This window comes from Tiliqua scincoides, chromosome 1 (genome assembly GCF_035046505.1).
Source record: "Tiliqua scincoides isolate rTilSci1 chromosome 1, rTilSci1.hap2, whole genome shotgun sequence".
In the NCBI taxonomy this organism is placed as follows: Eukaryota; Metazoa; Chordata; class Lepidosauria; order Squamata; family Scincidae; genus Tiliqua; species Tiliqua scincoides.
Genome location: NC_089821.1, coordinates 283,987,949 through 284,008,797, shown reverse-complemented (window position 1 = coordinate 284,008,797; position 20,849 = coordinate 283,987,949). Strand labels below are relative to the sequence as shown.

The following is a 20,849-nucleotide window of genomic DNA, read 5'->3' as shown; positions in this document are numbered from 1 at the left end:
TATGACATAAGGGCAATGCAACTCTGAGATAAGGGAACAAACGTTGCCTTACCTTGAGGACGCCTCCATGACTGCCCCTCCCCACTGCAGGATGCAGCACTTGCCCCATTGACACAGCTATGCCAGTGCTGGAAAGTGGGTTAGGATTGTGCCCTAACTCTTTGGGATCAGATGATGTACTAACATAGAGTTGGGTGGCATTCATATACTGGTGACATTTAAACTCAGATCCTCAGACAACATCCCTCAGCAGTTTCATGAGGATGTTAAACAGCATAGAGGACAAGGTGGAACTATGCAGACAGGGTTCCCCCTAAAAATCTGCACTGCTTTGTTAACCGCTCACATAACTACACAGTGGTATGGTGGCATTTTCCCAACATTTCCCAACATTTGGTGATTATGTCATTATGCTGAGCAGTATTCTCCTTCCCCCAGCAAAACCTTCTGCACCCTCCCCTCCATGGTGGACCATAACCAACACAATAGTGTGCTTCTCAGTCAAAACCCTGAGAGGCAATCCAGAAGGATACCATGGTTGATGATATCAAACATGACTGAGAAGCCAAAGGAACCAACAGAAGTTCATCCCCCTGTCTATTTCTCAGCATAGGACATCAACACATGTATGGTCTGGGGCTGCATGTAAGGATCAGAGAGCTGGGGTAGTAATTTCACAGTAGTGTTTGAAGCAGAGGGCACAAAGGGAAGTCAGGAGAACAGTGGCAATCCTAAAAGTAACAGAGGATATTTCGCCCCTTTTGAAAAACAGGGAACATGGAAACCATTCTTGGCTTTATGCAGTTCGTACCATGGCGTTACGCTGTATTTGCAATCAAAGGCAACTTTCAACTCAATAAAAGTACCAAACAGCTTGCAAGTTCCCTTCTATTCACTCTGCAAGGAGCTTTCCATAATTTCCTAAACCTTCCTTACCTGGTTCCCCTGAATCCTTGTTCATTTACCGGCACACAATAAACAAGTGAAGGTCAACTCAGGTTTTAAAAATGAAATATTAAAGATATTTAAAAATCTTTATTTAAAAAAATTAACAGGTTTGCCTTCCTTTCTCCCCTTTCCTGTGCTCACCATCCACAGAGCTCCTAGCAAACATTTCACAGAGAAAAACACTTCTGCATCTTTCAAGGTTCTGTTATAGGTTTTTCAGAGCAAGCAACAGAACTGCATTCAGTTCTGTTTTTGATAGGTTCACTTCATAGACACCCTGGAGGTAGCTCTGGCATGTCCTCCTTTCTGCCCAAGGGCCTTTCTGCCCACACTCCTTACTCAGTAAACTGCCTGTCAACAGGCTCAAGTGCCTGTCAACAGGCTCAGAGGAATATTCCAATTGTCCACAGGTGTGAATGGCAGGAGGCCTTGCCTTTCTTGTCAAGCTTTTCTCAGTCCTAATCAGTTGTTCTCAGTGCTGGAAACATGGAGAGCTGATGTGGGTCTGGTGAAAAGAGAACGGAGTGTAAAGCACCTCTGAAGGTGCCGGTGGTGGCGTGTTCAGGATGGAACAGTGTGTCTCATGGGAATTCAACATTGTGGAAAAGTGCTTCAGTTCCTCTGTCAGCTGTTTGATCTCCCGACGCAATGCAGCGTTCTGCCTCTCCAAGTCTTCGCTCTCCTATAAAAGAAGAAAGAGGACACCAACAAGCTATTAGAGGCTGTAGAGCTACAATGAGAGAAGAAAGCAGGGCCCAATCAATAGAACAGGTTCTGGGCTTGAGACAGGCTATCCTGCATTAGAGTCTCTCCAGTTCTTTCCTTGTAAGACCCAAATATAAGCAGTGTGGACAGTTTATGGAAATAAAGTGAACAGAGAGCATATGCAAAACCATGAGCGATACCTGAGTGTGCATGGATAGAGCCTTCAAGGACACATTGGAAAGATTAAAAAAAATCCATAGAAAGGATACATTAGAAGATGGTACCAGTGAAAACTAGATCTGACTGTAAGCTGAAATGTAGCAAGGTCATTCTGTGTGCAGGGCTATTGTCAGAACTAGCTATACTGCTAATAGTGAGTTTTATGAAAAACAAGTGGATTTCTCCAGTTAAGACAGAGAAGAGTTGAAGAGGCCAGGGAAGAGTGCTTAGCTTGCATCCTGATGTGTGCAAGGTAAGAGCTGAGCACTTGTTTCCCCAAGGTAAGAACTGAGCACTTGCAGAGGAGAGGGGAGGATAGAAGTTACTTCATGCCGTTTCTAGTTCTATTGCCCATCATTCCTTCCTGGAGAGAAGATATAGCTCAAGGCAGCAGGTCTTCTATTCCCTAGAACTATCTCATTCATAATACCACAGGTTGCAAGTTTTTTTGAAACTGCTTGTGTTGTTTTTGTACTGGCTGCCTGCACTGTTTAAGGGGTAGTGCAAAATATGTGATGTGGAAAAGGGTCTGCGGGGGTGGAGATCATAGCCTTTTCTCTAACTACAGTGTAGAGTTTCCAGACCGACTGACTTTTTCCTGTAAACTCATGTTCTGGGCAAACCCAACCAGGGAAGCAGGCCCCGTGCTGATAGCAGGTGACATTTGCAGCCCTCGGCCGCACTCTCTCCCCAGCCAGCAACTTATGAGAAATGACAGCAGCGTAGTCTCCGCTGTAGGTTCCCGCTGCCTCGCACCAAACTCTGTCATGCACTCATACTTCCTCAGCCTAGGCCACATACATCCTGACCTGAGAGAGAGCTCAGGCCTTGGGGAGAGTGAGGGCGGGTCAATAACCGCCGTCTACAACTAGAAAAACCACCTGCCACAGGAAACCTGTTACTGCACTGGAAGGAAAGTCTTGCTCGTTTCTTTTAACAGCTGGGGAAAGCAGCAGTGTAAAGGGGGATTTATCAGAAGAGAAAGGAAAAAAAACAAACCTTTCTCCTTGTAAGTTCAAAGAAGTATGGGAAGCCATTTCTTACAGAGCTCAATGCTCAGTGAGACAACAAACTTGCAAGAATGGCAATGATGGGTACCAAAAATCCATCACCAACTTCCTGCATTATCCCACTAGTAAGTTTTCCAGTTATTTAAGGCACCTCCAGATATGTGTGCATGCATGCATGCATGTGTGTGTGTGTGAGAGAGAGAGAGAGAGAGGGAGAAAGAGATGTTTGTAGTTGCTACTCATTTGCCATGGAGGATACAGATGGTGGAGCCCCCATTGTGAAGATACTGGCTTGCCCCCGCACATTCACAGCCTTACATGTGATTTCTGCACTTGGGCAATGTAGTCCATTTCAGCAAGTGTGGTAGCCCTTTTAATGTGGGGCCTGGAATAGTGAAATTAGCCACATATTATGGCTTATAGAGATTACATGTAAGGTAGAGAGGGCCTCATTCACACAGAGAGCAGATAAGGTGCCAAAATTGTTCAAACTGCAGTTGGGGAAATCACATGGTTGGATGTTTCCCCATGAACAAAAATTCCCTTCACATAAATAATATCTCTCAGTGTATCTGAGAGAAGCCTAAACTATAACTCTTTTGCCATGATATTATGTTTTCTGTGTATGGGGATGATTCCATATGGAGGTGACACAATTATGTGCTTCCCCCACATACAGTCTGAAGTTCTAACAGTCCAGAAATGGTTTACCACCCACCTGCTGTTTGTGTGAACTACCACACCATTCTATGCAGACTTCAAGAGTCTCAAGGATGTGTACATGTGCCTGTACCTGAATGAGCTCTTGCTCCTGTTATATGTTCTCAGTCCATGTATTACAAAATATGTGATGGGTTCAGATCTACATGTGCTCATTCTACCATATATCCAGTACATCATGTGATGCAGCATGTATGCTCTGTGTGAGTTGTAGTATCTGTGTTGTTATCAAATGTATAAAATATACATTTAAATGAGTTGACACCATTGCTGATGTCATAGAAAGATAATCTAAGAGGATCTAATGATTTGCCTACTGGACTCTCCCTGACTACGCAGACAAATAAAAATCCCCTGAAGTTCATAAGGGTTTAGTGGTAGGGCTGAATCACAAGTAATTATCACTGAAACAAGAGATATAGTGCACTTCTCCAGTATCAGAAGCATTATGAGATACACTTATTTTGTTCAGTACACTCTTCATTATCTTAATCCAAATTCCATCTTAGATTAGCTTAGGCTGTCAGAAGAGCACAGCAGTAACAAACTGAGGACATATTGAATTTGGGGTTCAAGGGCTGCGTGAATTCAGTATCTCCCTGAGGGGCTGCTGAGGGGTTTCAAGGCATAGATACAAAGTACAAGAGAACTGCTTTGGAAATCCAGGGTGATTAAGGATATTTTATTTATTTTTCACATTTTTATACAGCCCTCCCTCCCTGAGCTCCTTAAGGGTGGTATACACGGTTCCTTCCCTCCTTTTGTCCGCACAATGAACCTGTGAAGTAGGTGAGGCTGAGAGGTAGTGACTGGCCCAAAGTCACCAGGAAACTGTTCACCACCAGAACCATTACAGTGACTTACCACCCAGGCTCTCTTCAGGATATCTAAGCAACACAGTACACTACTGTAGCAATTGGGGTTGCAACTTCAGTCAAGCAATCCTCTAGATTCATTGACTTTTAAAGTTTTTGATCAACTGAAAAGGTGTTCCAATGAATTAAGGCAAACTTTTTAATGTATTGCTTTCAATACAGTTCCAAAAAACAGTGGATGGCAGCCATCGTTTTAGAAAATGCATGCCCCCTTCTGTCACACGAGGGAAGGAATGTCATAGTTTCTAAGACAATGCCTGCTACAAGGCACCTTTGAGTCATCTAAGAATCAAAGTGTACTTTTTTGTGTTAGAACGATTGTTTCTACAGACATGCAAATTTAACTGCTTAATTAATCTACTAATACTATCCAACTTTCCAGAGCCAATGCAGCCATGCCAGTGTGGTGCGTGCTGCATCCTGCAGTCACTGAGGTCTTCTCAAGGAAAGGGAGCATTTATTCCCTTACCTCGGGGCTGCTTTGTGGATGCATCATTGTGGAAAGTTGGACAGGATTGGGCCCTAAATGACTAATCAATTAAGGGCGCAATCCTAACCAACTTTCCAGCACTGGCATAACTGGCAGCACTGGGACATGTGCTGCATCCTGCGGTTGGCAGGCAGTCATGTTTCTTCCCTTTCCCTGGAAAATTAGTTAGGATTGCGGCCTAAGATGTTTTTAATCAGATGGCAGCCCCAGTAGTGATGCCAGTGAAGCCACTATATCTAAGCCTGAGTATTCCTGGCCCTGATATACCAGCTACTGTACTCTTGCCTGGAGGCTTTCCTAGTCGTGCTTCAGAGGGCAATTACTGAATTACTGAAGAGGAAACACTGCTTGAGGTTGTTCCTTGTATTTATTTCTACTTGAATAATCCCTTGTATCCCTGTGCCTTAGGGATCCATTGATTCATGCTCTCAGTTTGTACAGAAAAGGGCCACAGATGTTCTAGGTCCTCACTCTCACAACTCCCAGGCCTACCATTTAGCAGGCAGGGTGCAAAGCCTTCTGTCATGGACTTTACACCCCCTGCCAACCCAGTCTGTAACACTAGCCAATTGGAAATGTTGGCTCTGGCTCCCCCATCCATTTGCTGGCAAGGACATCTCCAGTGTTCCTTTTGAAAGTTCAACTCAGTCTGGACTGGTTTTGCTACAAATTCACCAGTGTTAGGATGATAGCAAAGTCAGTATTAAACTGCCTCTGACCTGATTCACATAGATCATGAGATGCACCTGTTCCTGGACTGTACCACATCAGACTGCCAATGAGCTATCACATGATTGAATATTTCCCAATGAAAAAATCTGAAAACTAGTTTATCAGGGAGGAGGCTCAGGGTCAAGTCTTTGATATCTAGTTTTCTTTATTTGATATAGCAGACTATTAAAGCAACAATAAATTCAGCTATGAATAATATGAAGGGAGCTTTTCTTGGAGGCTTTCACATGACCTTCCACCTGCCATCAGAAGTGGTACAGTTCAGAAACAATGTTAACACCACATCTGTTGCTTCTAGGAACTAGGCCCATGTCATGAAATCCAGGTGTATGGAAATTTACCAAGTGAAGAGTATCTGCTTTCTGTGTCTGTCTTTGCCGACTCTTCTGGGCTGCAATGCGATTCTTTTCCCTTCTTTGAACTTTCCTCATGTCATCAGAAGACTCCTGGGGGGGGGGGGAGCACAAGAAACAAACATGATAAGAAGGCCCACAGCTGGGGAGGAGCTGCAGCTCTGCTACCAAGTTTATGCCTACCATGAAGAAAGTCCCAGTTTCAATTCCCTACATTTCCATGTGACAGAATCTCATCTAGCATTGCAGGAAAATATATTCTGTCTACCTGGAATGCATTTGATAGTCAGAGTGGCCAATGCTGGGCTAGGTAGACAGGCAGCTGTGTGCCTGGTTTTAAGGATGCCACATAGAAGGACAATGCTGGAATACCTAAAGGGAAAGCAAACCTTTTTAGCAATTCCTATTCATATCAGAGTCACAAAATCAACAGAGGTTCTTTGATACAGAAAAAGTGAGCCCATCAGGATCAGGTAAACCTGTCATCCCAAGTGCTTGCTTTATTCCATGAGTCAATGAAAGAAGAGAAACCAACTACTGAAGCAGCCAAGATATTTCTGTAACTATATGAAAGTTGGCCTTATATTCAGGTTACTAGATGTTTGGGTTTAGAGGTAGGAGTCCCAAATTCCAATTCCAACCCAACTCAGTCATGCAGTTAATCAATGAGAACAAAATTCTGTGTCTCTGCCCCCTTTATAGAACATAAAAATCACTTCCAGTAATATACCTTCACAGCTTTTGTTGACAATTGCTGACCACGTTGTGCTGAATTATTCCCATAGGGTTCCCCCCCCCTCTTTAATATGGAAATCTATGAACTCTCTGCATACAGGTTTAAGTTCAACCTGGTTTTTTTCCCTTTCTATTCCTGCCCAGTACCAAGTTCGTATCCATCTCAGGATTTTAAATCTAATCATGTCTCTCACAGTAAAAACTTCCATCCTTCTCTTTCAGCCTTCCCAAAGAAAACCTAAATATTTTGTCACCCTCCTCCCAACTTTCCTGTCTCCAGGATGCACCTATGTACCCCATGGAGTTTGATATCCTCCAGCTAAGGTTTAGCCAATGGGAATAGATGGGAATTATGTCAGCTGCCTTTCTGCAACAGTCTCGCCATGCTGTCTCATTCCATTCCTGCACTATTCTTAGTTAACATCATACTATTCAATGCAACATGACTACCTAGGTGCTTATCTTTGACTTTGTATTCAAAATTGAATTTTCTCAAGTTTATTCCTGAATCTGAGAATCAGCCCCTGGTAAAAATGGACTCTCTCTCTCTCTCTCTCTCTCTCTCTCTCTCTCTCTCTCTCTCTCTCTCTCTGTGCAGTTTCTCTGTCTATAACTTCCTTTAGAGAGATGAAAGAGTGTGAGATACAGTTGCTACTTTTAATTTTTGACATGGTTCCCATGAATGTAGCCTATAGGAATGCAGCAGGTGAAACCTCAGTGCAGCTCCATATGATGGAAAGCTTCACCTGTTGAATTTCTGTATGTTACACAGCTGATAAAAAGTGCAGGAACCCTGGCCAGGAAAAAAAGTGGCAACCACAAAGAGAACACTGAAGCAAATCCCCAAACTGTACCTGTTTGCTGGATGATGATGAGGATGATGCCTGGCTGAAGCTGCTGGAGTCGCTGCTATCAGAGCTATGGGGCATGGCTCACAGCACCCCCTGCCTGTGGACTCTTCTCTCCTGCTTTTGTTAGCTCCTTTTCCTTGCTTTTCCTTTGACTTTTACCCTTTCCCTGGCCTCAGTCCTGCCCCTTCTGCCTTGGTCACTTTCTCTGCCACCTTTCCACTGTCACTGCCATTGTCCCCATTCCACTCCTCTCAGAGTCTGCAATGCACACTGACATTTGCCTCTCTTTAGGGCAGAGCCGCTGTGGTTTCTCGGAAGCTGCAAGGGACTCAACTGAAAGTCACGTGGGCGGAAACTCTGAAGAAGAAAAGTTCACCTCTGGGAAAATCAAAGTAGTATAAAAAAAAGACAGTTGATACAGAAGTTGGTTTCAGCTGCAAAACAGCAAAAGAGAGCAAGAAGCACAACAAATTCAGTATAAGGTGAGGGATTTACATACTCCAAAAGGAGAAAAGCAGTTCAGATCCATTTTGTTCAGACAAACAAAATGTACTAAAAGGACATTTGTAGCCATCAAAGCAAAAGAGACCACCCTTCCCATTGCAGTCATGTCATGGCCAGAAGTTAGAAATTCAAATTTTTGCAAATCTGGGCAGCAATCAAGTGTTCAGTGTATTTAGATCCGAGATCCTTACGTTGTATCACTAATAATGTAAGAATTTTTTTTAAAAACTCAAATGTGAAATTTTTGATTGATTGACTAACAGCCCAATTCTATCCAACTGTCCAGTGCTACTGCAGCTGAGCCAGTGGAACAAATGCCACATCCCACACTGGGGAGAGCAGTCACTATGTTGCTCAAAGTAAAGGAACATTTGTTACCTTACCTAGGGTAATGTCCCTAAACTTAGGGTGCAATCCTAACCCCCAAGTGAGTCCAGCACAAGTCACTTGCTTGTCACCTGGGGGTGTCACATAAGTGCCATAAGGCACATTTGTGTGGACTCAGGAGTCGGGGAGGCCAGTGCAAGGCCAGTGCTGGCCTCCCCATGAAGGATCCAGGCCCAGCAGGGTAAGTTTGCATCAGGCAAGCTCAGCTGACTCAGGGGTCTGGGGTGGGGCATGAGGAGGTTGGGCAGGAGGCATTTCAGGGTAGGGGGAGGGAGGGTGGCAGGTGCTCCCAGGCATGGGCAGGCAGGTGGGGAGCGGGAGGCGGGGCCAGGATCCGATGGTTACGCCAAATCCTGACCCTGTTCCCTGGCTGCTCTACTCAGATCTGTGCCACCTCGTCAGGTTGCACAGATCCAAGTAGACCCATTGGGGCCGGTGCAGCATGATAAGGGGAAAGTTTTCCGCTTGCATCAGGTTGCACTACTTCTGGCCTGAAACTTGTGCTGGATGCCACACAGGTCCACTGGCCTGCCTGCTCCAGCTCAAGTAAGGATTCCACTGCACGACATACTTCTATAGATATTTCCAAAAGTAGGCCCATATTTTCCTTAGCTACAGAAAAATTTCTTCCCTTAATTCATTTTCAGGATTTGAAGCTTGACTTGCCTGTTTTCAAGGAATTGCCATATCAGTTGAAAAACAAAAAAGAGGCCAATGTTCTATACAAGGAGAACAGACATGGAGAGAATCTCCATTAGAAAGAAGTCACTCTCCTATATATACCATTTTTGTCGACCCTTCCAGTTTCTGTTATTCAGTTTTCTAATAGACAGTTCTAAATATCCCACTAAGATTCTCCATAGCCTACTTGTGGTCTCTCAGGCAGTAGCATAGCTACAGATGTGCACAGCAATAAGTTTTGTGGGCTGCCTCAATGTGCCGGGTAATCTGTCCTTCCCCCTCATCACTGGAGCCATTCCTGGCAGAGAGAGCAAAGCAGAAGTTTCTCCTCCGCTTTGCTCTTGCAGCCAGGAATGGCTGTAATGGCAAGGGGGAGGGGCAACCTGGCAGCTTGTTGAGGTGCCCTGCAAACTCAGTTCTGTGCTTCCCCATAGCTACACAACTGTTGTCCAGTAGCTTTGGGAAAGACAATACCTCTATTAGCATAGGAACAACTATCCTGCCAGGACTCTTGGCAGAGATAAGATCACTTAATCCTTAGTAAACTTGAAGATTAGTGTTGGAAAAACTAGCTGCAGATCATAGACATTGTGCACACCAAAATGGTACAGAAAACAAGAGTAAATATTTCTCACATTTCTTGTGAGATAAAGTCCATTTTGCCACATGAGCAAAATTGACTTCTGCAAAAGAAAGCTCTTCCTCAACAGTTTTTTGAAATTCTTTGAGAATGTCAATCAACATATAGATAGGAATTATCCTATAGACATCATATAGATGAAGTTTCAAAAAACCTTCCACAAAGTCCCTTATCTATGTCTGCTGATGTCAAAATCCTATCCCCCACCATAGACAACAATGCAGCCATGCACACTGCATCCAATGATGGGGGGGGAGGCGCAATCAGGTGGCCTGCCAGAGGTATGTAAAAATATTTTCTACTTACCCCGGTGTAGGCCTCCTGGTAGCTTATGGGTCCTACTTCAGAAAAATAGCTGGCCTAAGGAGAGAAAAGGGGCAGGTTGGATTTGAAAAGAGGAGCTAGGATATCTCATTCCAGGATCCAACCTAAGCAACATGGGAAGGATGCAGGTGAGCCTCCTAGCATCAAGCAAATAATATCTGGTCAAATTCTTAGACCAAATGATGCATAAGACCCCCAAATTGTTCATAAAGAATTTGCAGAGGTAATTGGAGTGCAAATATGTTTGGGACAAGAAATATATAGCCAGCCCCCATTCAATTTCCAATAGCAATAACTGAGTGATCTGCTTTGTGTGAGTGAAAATGTGTGTGTGATCCATTAAAAAACAAAACGGAGCCTCCCTCCTTTGGAGCAGCTGTTCCAATCAACAGAGATCTCACCCCAAGTCTGCTTTAAACTGAAGAAAGTTCAGGAATTCAGCCACTTATTGCCTGTGTCCTGTCTGTTTGAACATTTATAGCCTCACCTGTGTGTATGATAAAAGGACCATATCATCTGCATAAAGATGTATGAATAGTTTCTTTATGGTCACTTCTTGGGAAAAATAAATCTTTGCAGATAACTTCATTTATGTGAAAACTGAAGTCAAAAGGGGCCCGGATGCAGCCCTGTTTTATGGGGGCTATTCATTCTTTTTCATTATTTGCCTTGGAAGCACAAACCTTTTTAGACTAGTAAAAAAATACAGGGATGCATTTATACTTGGCATAATTTCATGTCTCAAGATGTGCTTTACTTGTCCACGTACATAACAAAAAACAGCCATATTTCTGCAATGCCTCCCCTTTTTTCTTTTTTGCCAAGTTTCCTCTGGTGTGTAACTTTTTCCCTTTATGTTCATGGCCCATGGATTGGAGACCCAGAGGGGATCTGGTGGGAATGCTCCTTTCTTGCCAGCACCACACTTAACAGCCAGATAAGTAATGAAGCCTCGCTGGAACCGTTATGGCTTTGAACTTTGAATGTCACTTTTTGACTTTCTTTTCAGTATTAATGTTTTGCAACAGCGCTATGTACATGGCCCAAGCTACTTCGAGCATTAGCTGAAAACCTAAAAGACTGCTAAATGTAAATGGTTTCCTATTTGCATACCTATCATGTGGGACAGCTTGTTTCTAACAAATCCCACTGACTCTGCATATACTAAGATACTGAGGGCTGAAAGCAATGAACACACCGGAAGAAAAGTAGGACAGCTCTAAAAATGGAAGCAGGCATGTCAGCTCTGGCATTCCATATGCCTGACTTCCATAAACTGGAGTTCTCTTTTTCCTCTGAGGCTTGATAATGGTTTGTGCTGTCACCATTTTACATTGATTATACTGTTTAATTCATATCTATGGCATTAAAAATGCAACAACTACCTGGGGTGTCTCCTAACGCAGAACAGCAGCACATTTTTTTTAAGTTAAATAAATAGAAAACAAATGCCTGTGAAGATCTCAAGGTGATCTTCATGCATTGGAGGGGACTCTATACTAGGGAGAAGTGATCTCTGAAGTTTGCACAATCCAGCAAGAATCTATTCCAGCCTGTTTTATGGAATTGTTACATTGCCTCCCATTGTCCTCTCTCACCTCTGCCTATTTTACTACTACTATTTTACTGCTACATTTCCTATTTATTTATTTATTTATTTATTTAAGAGATTTTAGGGCACAATCCTAACTTGGGCTGGAACAGGCAAGCCAGGAGGCTTGTGCCGTATCTGGCGCAGGATTGTGGCCAGCAGTGGCTTAGCCAGAGGCAAGGGGAAACCTTTCCCCTTACCCCCCCCCGGCAAGGGCTGATGGCACCTATGGGTCTCCTTGGACTTGCGCCACCTCAGGAGGTGGCGCAAGTCCGAGGAGAGCTAAGCTGTTTGAATCCGCTCTGTTCTCCCCAGGGACGGGGGTTGAGATCTGGTATAACTGCTGGATCCCAGTCCCACCTCCCACTCCCCAACTGTCAGCCCCCGGGGCTGCCCATCGCCCTCCCTCCCTCCACCTAGGAACGCCTCCCTCCCTCCTCCTCCCCACGCCTACCTTTCGTCCTTGCCTTGACTCATCCGAGCTGACGCAAGGAGCTGGGGGGAAGCTGGCGTGGAGGCTGCAGTCAGCCTCCGTAGGCCGGTGCTTCTTGGAGCGCCAGCCCAGCTTCCAAGGGACTTGGGCCAGCATAGGGCACAGTTAGGATTGCACCCTTATATGCCGCTTTTCCACCCTGCTTAAGGGCCCTCAGCTTACAATAATATTTAAATACGCTAAAAACTGTGCTAAAAACATTAAAACAATTAAAACCAAAAAAACAATAAAAAACAACTGGATCACAGATTAAAAGATGTTTCATAAAAAAGTGCTATCCCCCTGATGTCAGTATTTAAAAGCTTCCCTAAATAAAAAAGTCCTGAGACCCCGCCAAAAGGACTTCAGAGAGGGAGCTGTTCTCAGTTCCAGAGCAAGGGAATTCCACAGATGGTGGCAACCACACACCCCAAATCCTGACCCCCTTTCTGCGCCTGATCTGCCTTCCCAGGTCAATGTGCACTTGTGCCAGCTGTAGAGCTGGCATAGATCCAAGCTGATCCACTGGGCCTGCAGGGGCTTACCCCGGGACAAGGGAACAAGTGTTCCCTTACCCCAAGGAGGCCTCCTGAGGCCGAAACTGGTGCTCAGCACACTCTTTCCTTCTCTCCATTTCACTGATTTATGGAAGCAGTGACTGAATGGGGGAGAAAATTGGTCGATATCCACTGCCACCATCCTAGGCTGGGGAATCCAGGCAGAAGGAGAGCCATCTGGGGGAAAGAAAAAACTCACCTCCCAGGAGAGCACAGAACTTAGCAATTCTTATTTAAACCCATTGTTTAAATGACAGTAATGACCCTTGGGGTTTTGTCACTTCTGCGATGCTTTCATTGCAGACTATAAGTGGGGTGGTTTGCCATTGCCTTCCCCAGTCATGTTACCATGCCTCAGTCAGCTGGGTACTCATTTTACCAACCTTGGAAGGCTGAGTCAACCTCAAGCCAGTTACCTGAGATACCAGCTTCCGTTGGGATCAAACTCAGGTCATGGGGAGAGTTCTCAGTTTCAGTACTGTGACCTACCACTCTGTGCCACATGAGGCTCCCATTGAGTGTTGCAAAGAGAGAACTTGACAAAATTGGAGCCAGGAAGCTACTTGAAAGAAAAGGACACAAAATGCAAACAAATTGCTACATGTGGGAAATTTGGCAGATTGGCTAGAGTTGGAAAAAGCAAGCAAATTGCATTAAAATTAATTAAATTTTAACAGAATTAATTCCCTATAATCATCTAGCTAGATATATAATCCCTATGGCTAGCTATTTACGTTGTCCTAGAAATACTGGCCTTCTGCACATACTGAGGAGTGTGTGCTTTCCACAAACCAGCAGCTGGTTCCCACAACAGCCCTGGCAAGACGAGTCTGGTCTAACAAGAAGCTGACGGAACATACCAAGATCCAGGTCTACAGAGCTTGCGTTCTGAGTACACTTCTGTACTGCAGCGAGTCATGGACTCTTCGCTCACGACAGGAGAGGAAACTGAACGCTTTCCACATGCGCTGCCTCCGATGCATCCTCGGCACCACCTGGCAGGACAAAGTTCCAAACAACACAGTCCTGGAACGAGCTGGAATCCCTAGCATGTATGCACTGCTGAAACAGAGACGCCTGCGTTGGCTCGGTCATGTTGTGAGAATGGATGATGGCCGGATCCCAAAGGATCTCCTCTATGGTGAACTTGTGCAAGGAAAGCACCCTACAGGTAGACCACAGCTGCGATACAAGGACATCTGCAAGAGGGATCTGAAGGCCTTAGGAGTGGACCTCAACAGGTGGGAAACCCTGGCCTCTGAGCAGCCCGCTTGGAGGCAGGCTGTGCAGCATGGCCTTTCCCAGTTTGAAGAGACACTTGGCCAACAGTCTGAGGCTAAGAGGCAAAGAAGGAAGGCCCATAGCCAGGGAGACAGACCAGGGACAGACTGCACTTGCTCCCAGTGTGGAAGGGATTGTCACTCCCGAATCGGCCTTTTCAGCCACACTAGACGCTGTTCCAGAACCACCTTTCAGAGCGCGATACCATAGCCTTTTGAGACTGAAGGTTGCCAACATCCCAAATCGACTAGGTTCGATGATGTTATTTTAAATATGGATTTCTGGTTTATTAACAGTATTTCCCAGTATTTATATACCACTTTTCAGCAAAAAAAGTTCACAAAGTGGTTTACAGAGAAAATCAAATAACTAAATGGCTCCCTGTCCGAAAAGTGCTCACAATCTAAAAAGATGCAAAAGAACACCGGCAGACAGCTACCAGAAGAGACACTGCAGGGGTGAGGCGGGCCAGTTACTCTCCCCCTGCTAAATAAGAGAGGAGCGCCCACTTGAAAAAATGCCTCTTACCCAGTTAGCAGGGGTAAGGTTTAAGTGTTTATTCTCTTTACTGTAAACTGCCTTGAGAAAATAGATTTTGTTTTTAAAGCAGCATGCAAATATATTAAATAAATAAATAATCTCAGATTGACAAGATGTGAAACTCCCCCTTTTTAAATGCAGTGCCTACAGTACTTGCCAGATGCTATACAGTCACTGTCTTATGCTCAGGATAGCAACAACAGATAATCCCCGCTGGCATTGACTCCAGTCGTCACAGTTCATGCTTGGCCCAAGATTGTTTCAAGGACACAGGTGTGGGATTCAAACTGCCCTCCTGGGACTGCCTGGGTTTCTTGATCTTAATCACACAGCAGTAGTGAAGCTGTTATCTGTGGAGTTAATAGAGACTAAAACTACAGCCTGAGTTTCAGCCTCAGTCGTTGCTGTGAGAAAGAAGGATTTCCACAGAGAGGCCATGACATTTTTTGGAGAGGGGGGTGCATGTTTGCTCCAATGTCTTCTTCTGTACTCAGAGTAATAATAAGCAGAGCATTGAAGTAGAAGGAAGGCATCCTATACATGAGCCAACTCTCTTTATTGCCATCTGTGTGATTCAAACTCCACATGGTGGGCGGGGTGAGTGTGCTGTTAAGCTCCACCCCTGTGCCAACACACGCCTGAAAGCCCACCCTATGCACAGAGCATGCATATATGTTCAGTGATGCCATGTTTGCTACCAACAAAAACTGCATGTGTGGAGGACCTGGACACACCCTCCTCAGAGAGGGAAGGCCACCTAAGGAAACTGAAGAAGACTGAATGGTTTCCATATTTCTACTGAGAGTTGCTGTAGTCTAGTGACAGACAGATGTGAACCAGGAAGTGCATAAGGGGTCATTTTGCCAATTAGTAAGGAGGATTTTACACAGATCAGGTGGAGATGTGGTAAAGCTGCCATCAGGATGGGCACTGTATGAAAAAAAATCTCATATTTTCTTCATCCTATAAGCCCATTAAAGTGATTGTTTTGCATTTCATCACACATTTTACCACACTATACATAGGTGCAGATGGTAGTTTAAACTCTGAACTGAAGGGCTCAGAGTGTGCATGTTCTAACCCAGGGGTGCCCAAACTCCAGCCCTGGAGCCACTTGTGGCCTCGAGGCCTCTCAATGTGGCCCACTGGGAGCCCCCAGTCTCCAATGAGCCTCTGCCACTTCAGAGATTTGTTGGAGCCTGCACTGGCCCAACACAACTGCTCTCAGTGTGAGGGTGACTGTTTGACCTCTTGTGTGAGCTGCAGGCCAAGGGTTCCCTCCACTGCTTGCTGTTTCAGGTCTGTGATGCAGTAGGGGTAGCAAAGGAAAGGCCAGCCTTGCTTTGTGCAAGGCCTTTTATAGACCTTGAGCCATTGCAAGACCTTCATTCATTCATATAAGTTCATCTTTAATATATTCGTTTATGTAAACTTATGTAAATTTATTCAAATTTTAAATGTAAATTAATTCCTTTTTTCCCTGGCCCCCGACACAGTGTCAGAGAGATGATGCGGCCCTCCTGCCAAAAACTTTGGACACCCCTGTTCTAACCCTTCCCCTCATGTTTGGGTGACTTCAGGTCAGTTTCCTTAATCACAGGTGGGAGGGCAGTTTATCCAAACTGCACATCTTCACATGCTTAGAACGCTAGTTTAGGGCGCAATCCTAACCTGCGCTGGAACAGGCAAGCCAGGAGGCTTGTGCTGTATCCTGCACAGAATTGTGGCCAGAAGCAGTTCAGCCAGAGGTAAGGGGAAACTTTTCCCCTTACCCCTGGGTAAGGGCTGCTGGCCACAATGGGTCTCCTCAGACTTGTGCCGCCTCTGGAGGTGTTCTCCCCGGGAATGGGAACTCCCAGTCCCGCCTTCCGCACCCTGCCTGCTCCCAGGGCCACCCATCACCTGCCCTCCCCCCCGCCCAGGAACGTCTCCCTCCCTTCACCTCCCCACCCTCCCACACCTACCTTTTCCACTTGTGTTGGCGGAGGCGGTCTGACAGAAGCGGCTGAGGGGAAGCTTACGTCAGCCTCCGCAGGCGGTGCTTCTCAGAGCGCCGGCCCAGCTTCCCCTCGAGGAGGTGCAAACGTGCCTTATGGCACATTTGCCACCCTCCTAGTCTGGCCCAAGGGACTTGGGCTGGTATAGGGCACAGTTTGGATTGTGCCCTTAGAAGCATACAATTAAAGGAACTGCTTGGTATTCCCCTGATGTGAGGGGAGGGACCATGATGTGTGCAAACTACGAGCATGCATGCTTTTGATTATTTAGGACCCATTCAAGGTTTAAAGTGTCATCTGAACTGGCCATTTGGCAGCTGATGTGTGGTAAAATTCTCCTTACAGTTCAGCAGGATATTACAGATGACCAGGGAATCTGAATCCAGGATATTTATGATGATGTAACAACCTGTTCAGATGATACATCCAAACTATACAACTAGGAACACCAACGGGACAGACTATTTTCCCTAACAATGTTGTAGAGAGGTTAGGAGCGACCTCACATGGCACCTGTTCCCAACCACTGTGATCAGCACCTAACATGCTACAAACTCAGACCAACTCACAGTGTTGTTGTTCCAGAGCAGTCCGACTTTGCCATTTTGGTGCATGACAGCTCATGCAACTTGGCACATGAGCAAGCCTATGTGACAGCAAGAAATTTGCATAGAGACATAAACAACAGTTTATGAGAACTGTGTGGGCCGTGTCTTCCATGAGCAGTGACAAATTAAGAGACCCTGTGAATCATGTTCTCTGTTTATCTGAAGATTATCTTTCTACCATGTCATTAGCATGCCTCAGTCTTACCCGACAGAGAGGCTTGTCTGGGGTCCTGCATATTTCTGAGGTACAGGCTTGGGACTGAGATCCTAAGTAAGAAAAAAAGTGCTTATTTTTGGTCATGACCTGCTTAATGCAATCACTTCTCCCTTAATTACATCACCTCTGGCCCTCAGGAGCCATCAAGAATGCTATTTGGCCTGCTGAATGAAATGAGTCCAGGAGTCCAGGATCTAAGTCCAGGAGATCCTCTGTAGATTTCCAGTGCAGTAAGATTGTGCTTTAATAGCCCTTAAGAGCCATGTCTGCAGGTACACAGTGCTCTTCTACACTGATGGTATTTATCCTAGGACTAAGCTTTGAGAATCTCAAAGCTGTAGCAAGTATAAAGTTAATTTTTTTGTTTCTGTTCCCTCTAGATCAGTAGTTCTCAAATTTTTTAGCCCAGGGCCCACTTTTAAAAACAATAATCTGTTGGAACCTGCTGAAAGTGTTGTCATTAACTTGGAAGTGGCATCATCAAGCAGAAAATTTTGTTGACAATAGTAGGCTGCAATCCAACCCACACTTACCCAGGAATAAGCCTCACTGACTAACATTGTTAAAAGCGTTGTTAATATACACTGTATCCTGTAAAAATACAAATCTCTCCAAATGCAGTCACAGACCATGTTGGCATCAAGTCTAATATACTAAAAATAAAATGCTGAAATGAAGGGGGACCCACCTGAAATTGGCTCACAACCCATTTAGTGGGTCCCAACCCACAGTTTGAGAAACAGTGCTCTAGCTACAATGCCTTGCTGAGAAAGTGCCATATGTCCAGAGGATATGAGTTGTGGTTCTACTTGGGTTTCAACAGCAATCATGTTCTGGTCAATGAAGTCTGTCCAGGGTCCAGTGAGCCTGAATCAGAACTACTATATATATTTCCATCGCCCCATGGATCACTGTAAGCCGCACTCACTAAAGGGCAGCCAAGAGCAGCTTCTTTTGCTCTCACCAAAGAGCAGGTGGAATCGCTTAGCTTGTCAGTCACTTCTCAAGGTCTCACCACTCACTGAAGCTCCGGTGATTTCAAACTGGCGACCTTCAGGTGGTATCTTCAGGCTTAACGGCAGCTCTACCCTTTAGACCAGATCTCCTGCACATGTAAGAAGTCATGAATTTCAGATGCAGCGAAAGCATTGCAGCAAGGCAATGCTGTAAGAACAGAAACATTTAAATGCTGAACATTTCTTTATGAAATAGCAACCATAGGGAGAAGGGGCAATCCAGATCAGCACTGTAAGGGGGAGGGAGGCTTTGACCATACCCCAAAACCCCTTGTATGAGAGCTTCCCACCCTGGGCAAATAGCAAGTGCAGAAACTGGCAATCCAGCCTGGAACTGTGAAGGGGCAAAGGGTTAAAGTCTTTCTCCCTCCATAGCTCCCAGTCTGGATCAGGACTCCAGGGCCTATGAGAGGAATTTTGTCAGGGGGTACAAAGTTTCTTCAGGGCCCCTTCCCAAAGGAGAAGGGGGACAATGGGGGCAGAACAGGCAGAATAGGTCGGGGGAGGGTGCTGACAGCCACAATGGTTTGGAGCTCAGGTCTTCTAGGCTTCTTGATGCAGAGCCCAGGTCTGCCCAACCATGCGGCATTAGCAGCTAGATAAAGTAATATGGAAAACCAAACACACTCCTAAGTCTCTCTAAAATTTTTGAAATATAGAAAATTGATTGCAGAAAATTAGCATCATCATATTTAGGCTCACACTAGAATGGATCAAAATGAACTTCTGCAGCAGCTGTAGCCCCACAGCTGGGTCCCTGAGCTTCTATACACTCCTTCATGGTTATGGGATCCACAAACCAAAGAGCTACTGTAGGAGGCCAGTTTCCTCCCAGATTTGACACTGTGTTAAGGAGGGTCATGGATGTTTTCCTGGGCCTGGTGTGTATGGCTTGCAGCAGCAGTTAGCACTGCATGCACATGGTTGTGCCCCAGCATTATGTGCTGGCAGAGAGTTCAGGTGAGATAGGAAAATGTCAGACCCCAGGAACTTTCTGGGCCCCCTCCTTTGGCTTGTGGGCCCCCTTTCTGACCTTGGGCCCAGGTACAAATTACCCCCTTTACCCCCCTCTCCTAGGTCCTGCAGGACCCCAGTGGCTGCTATTTTGTAAGAAAGAGATAAATATACCCATTCTAAGAACACTCTTAACATAATGTGTCATGTCACTTGAAGGTTCCCTTCACTTAACAGGAAAGCACCACCAAATTCAGCGAACTCTTTGCAGTGAAACTTATTTTTGGTAAACATGGCCACCCACTCTCTCTCTCTCTCTCTCTCTCTCTCTCTCTCTCTCTCTCTCTCTGCTGGAATTGTAGGCAATGACTGAAGTGTCAGGTTGGTTCTAGGAGTTTCCCAAGGGGCACCAGAAGCAACAGCTCAGCACGTTCGTTCTGCAGAATGCTGATAACATCAGAAAAAGGTGGATGTTACTGGCACGAGAGTTTGTTCCCGAAGCTTAATCTGAAACACCAAACCACACAGCGAAACCTCTGATAGGCAAAGCCAATGGCTGGCCTCATTCACACCTCAACTGTTTCTCTACAGAAGAGGAGCAGGCTTTCCCGGTTGTGTCTGCCTCTTGTTTTTACATATGCCCAGTATGAACTCCACTGTCTTCTTACTCCCAGGCAGGATGATTGCCAGGCTCTATTACCAGAGTGCCCAAAGTGTGAAATTTTCCCCCCACTGAATAGATCTGAAGGTTGGTCTACTCACGAAACAGAATTAGGAGAGAATGGGGAGAGAAAATGAGAGTAAAGTGGTAGAATTGATCATCAATGCAGACTGTAGGAGGACCAGATATTTTAATGCTCATGTCATGTTTTAATGCTCCCCTGCATTTAAAAGTAAGTGGAAACCTAGCACCACAGGAAGCTGACTGGACTAGAATCTTTCTCCCTGGTGAGCTAGTTTTTGACTTGCAGAGAGATTTTTCACTGCTCAAATTACTGAGGGAGCAGTCTCCCTACCTTTTGTTCCAGTCTTCCTTAGCCAGTAGCTACCATTTTTAGGAGGTCTTGAGAGAGAGTTGGGGGGATCATGGACTTTATTTAGGGCCTCCCCACCTATTCACCCAAACTTCAAGCTCTGGGAGATGGAACATGGGGGAATGTCCAAAAATGGCATCCCACATCCACAACCGACATGTATTTTATTTTCATTTTTCTTTTGTTATTTATTTTCTATTTTTCTATTCATTTTTATTTTCAGTTCTATTTTTCTTTCATTTTTGTCATATTCATTTCATTGACATTAAACAAAATTAGCAAAGCAGTGTTTTTTATGTTAACCACTAGCTCCAGATCAGAGCTCTAACGCATGCCTTCTCCTTCCACTGGTCATTTTGTTTTGTCAAATGACCAGTGATGCCAAAACACTACAGGGCACTGTTATTA

The 20,849-nt window shown here is 45.1% G+C and overlaps 1 protein-coding gene and 1 long non-coding RNA gene across 2 annotated transcripts in view; one reads left to right on the top strand and one right to left on the bottom strand.

The window, feature by feature from the left end:
- LOC136651219 (uncharacterized) overlaps nucleotides 1–13,666 on the top strand; it is a 29,896-nt gene extending 16,230 nt beyond the window's left edge. The window contains exons 2-3 of the long non-coding RNA XR_010794503.1: nucleotides 7,930–8,120; nucleotides 13,590–13,666. This is a non-coding gene — a long non-coding RNA (uncharacterized lncRNA). The remainder of the gene's footprint in view (nucleotides 1–7,929; nucleotides 8,121–13,589) is intronic.
- On the bottom strand, nucleotides 1,021–7,851 carry BATF (basic leucine zipper ATF-like transcription factor). Its single transcript, XM_066612090.1, has 3 exons — nucleotides 7,642–7,851; nucleotides 6,041–6,145; nucleotides 1,021–1,630 (listed from the first exon to the last, which is right to left on the bottom strand). Exons 1-3 carry the CDS (start codon nucleotides 7,714–7,716, stop codon nucleotides 1,421–1,423), a joined length of 390 nt encoding a protein of 129 aa, XP_066468187.1. The 5' UTR covers nucleotides 7,717–7,851; the 3' UTR covers nucleotides 1,021–1,420.
- Nucleotides 13,667–20,849: the final 7,183 nt, after the last annotated feature.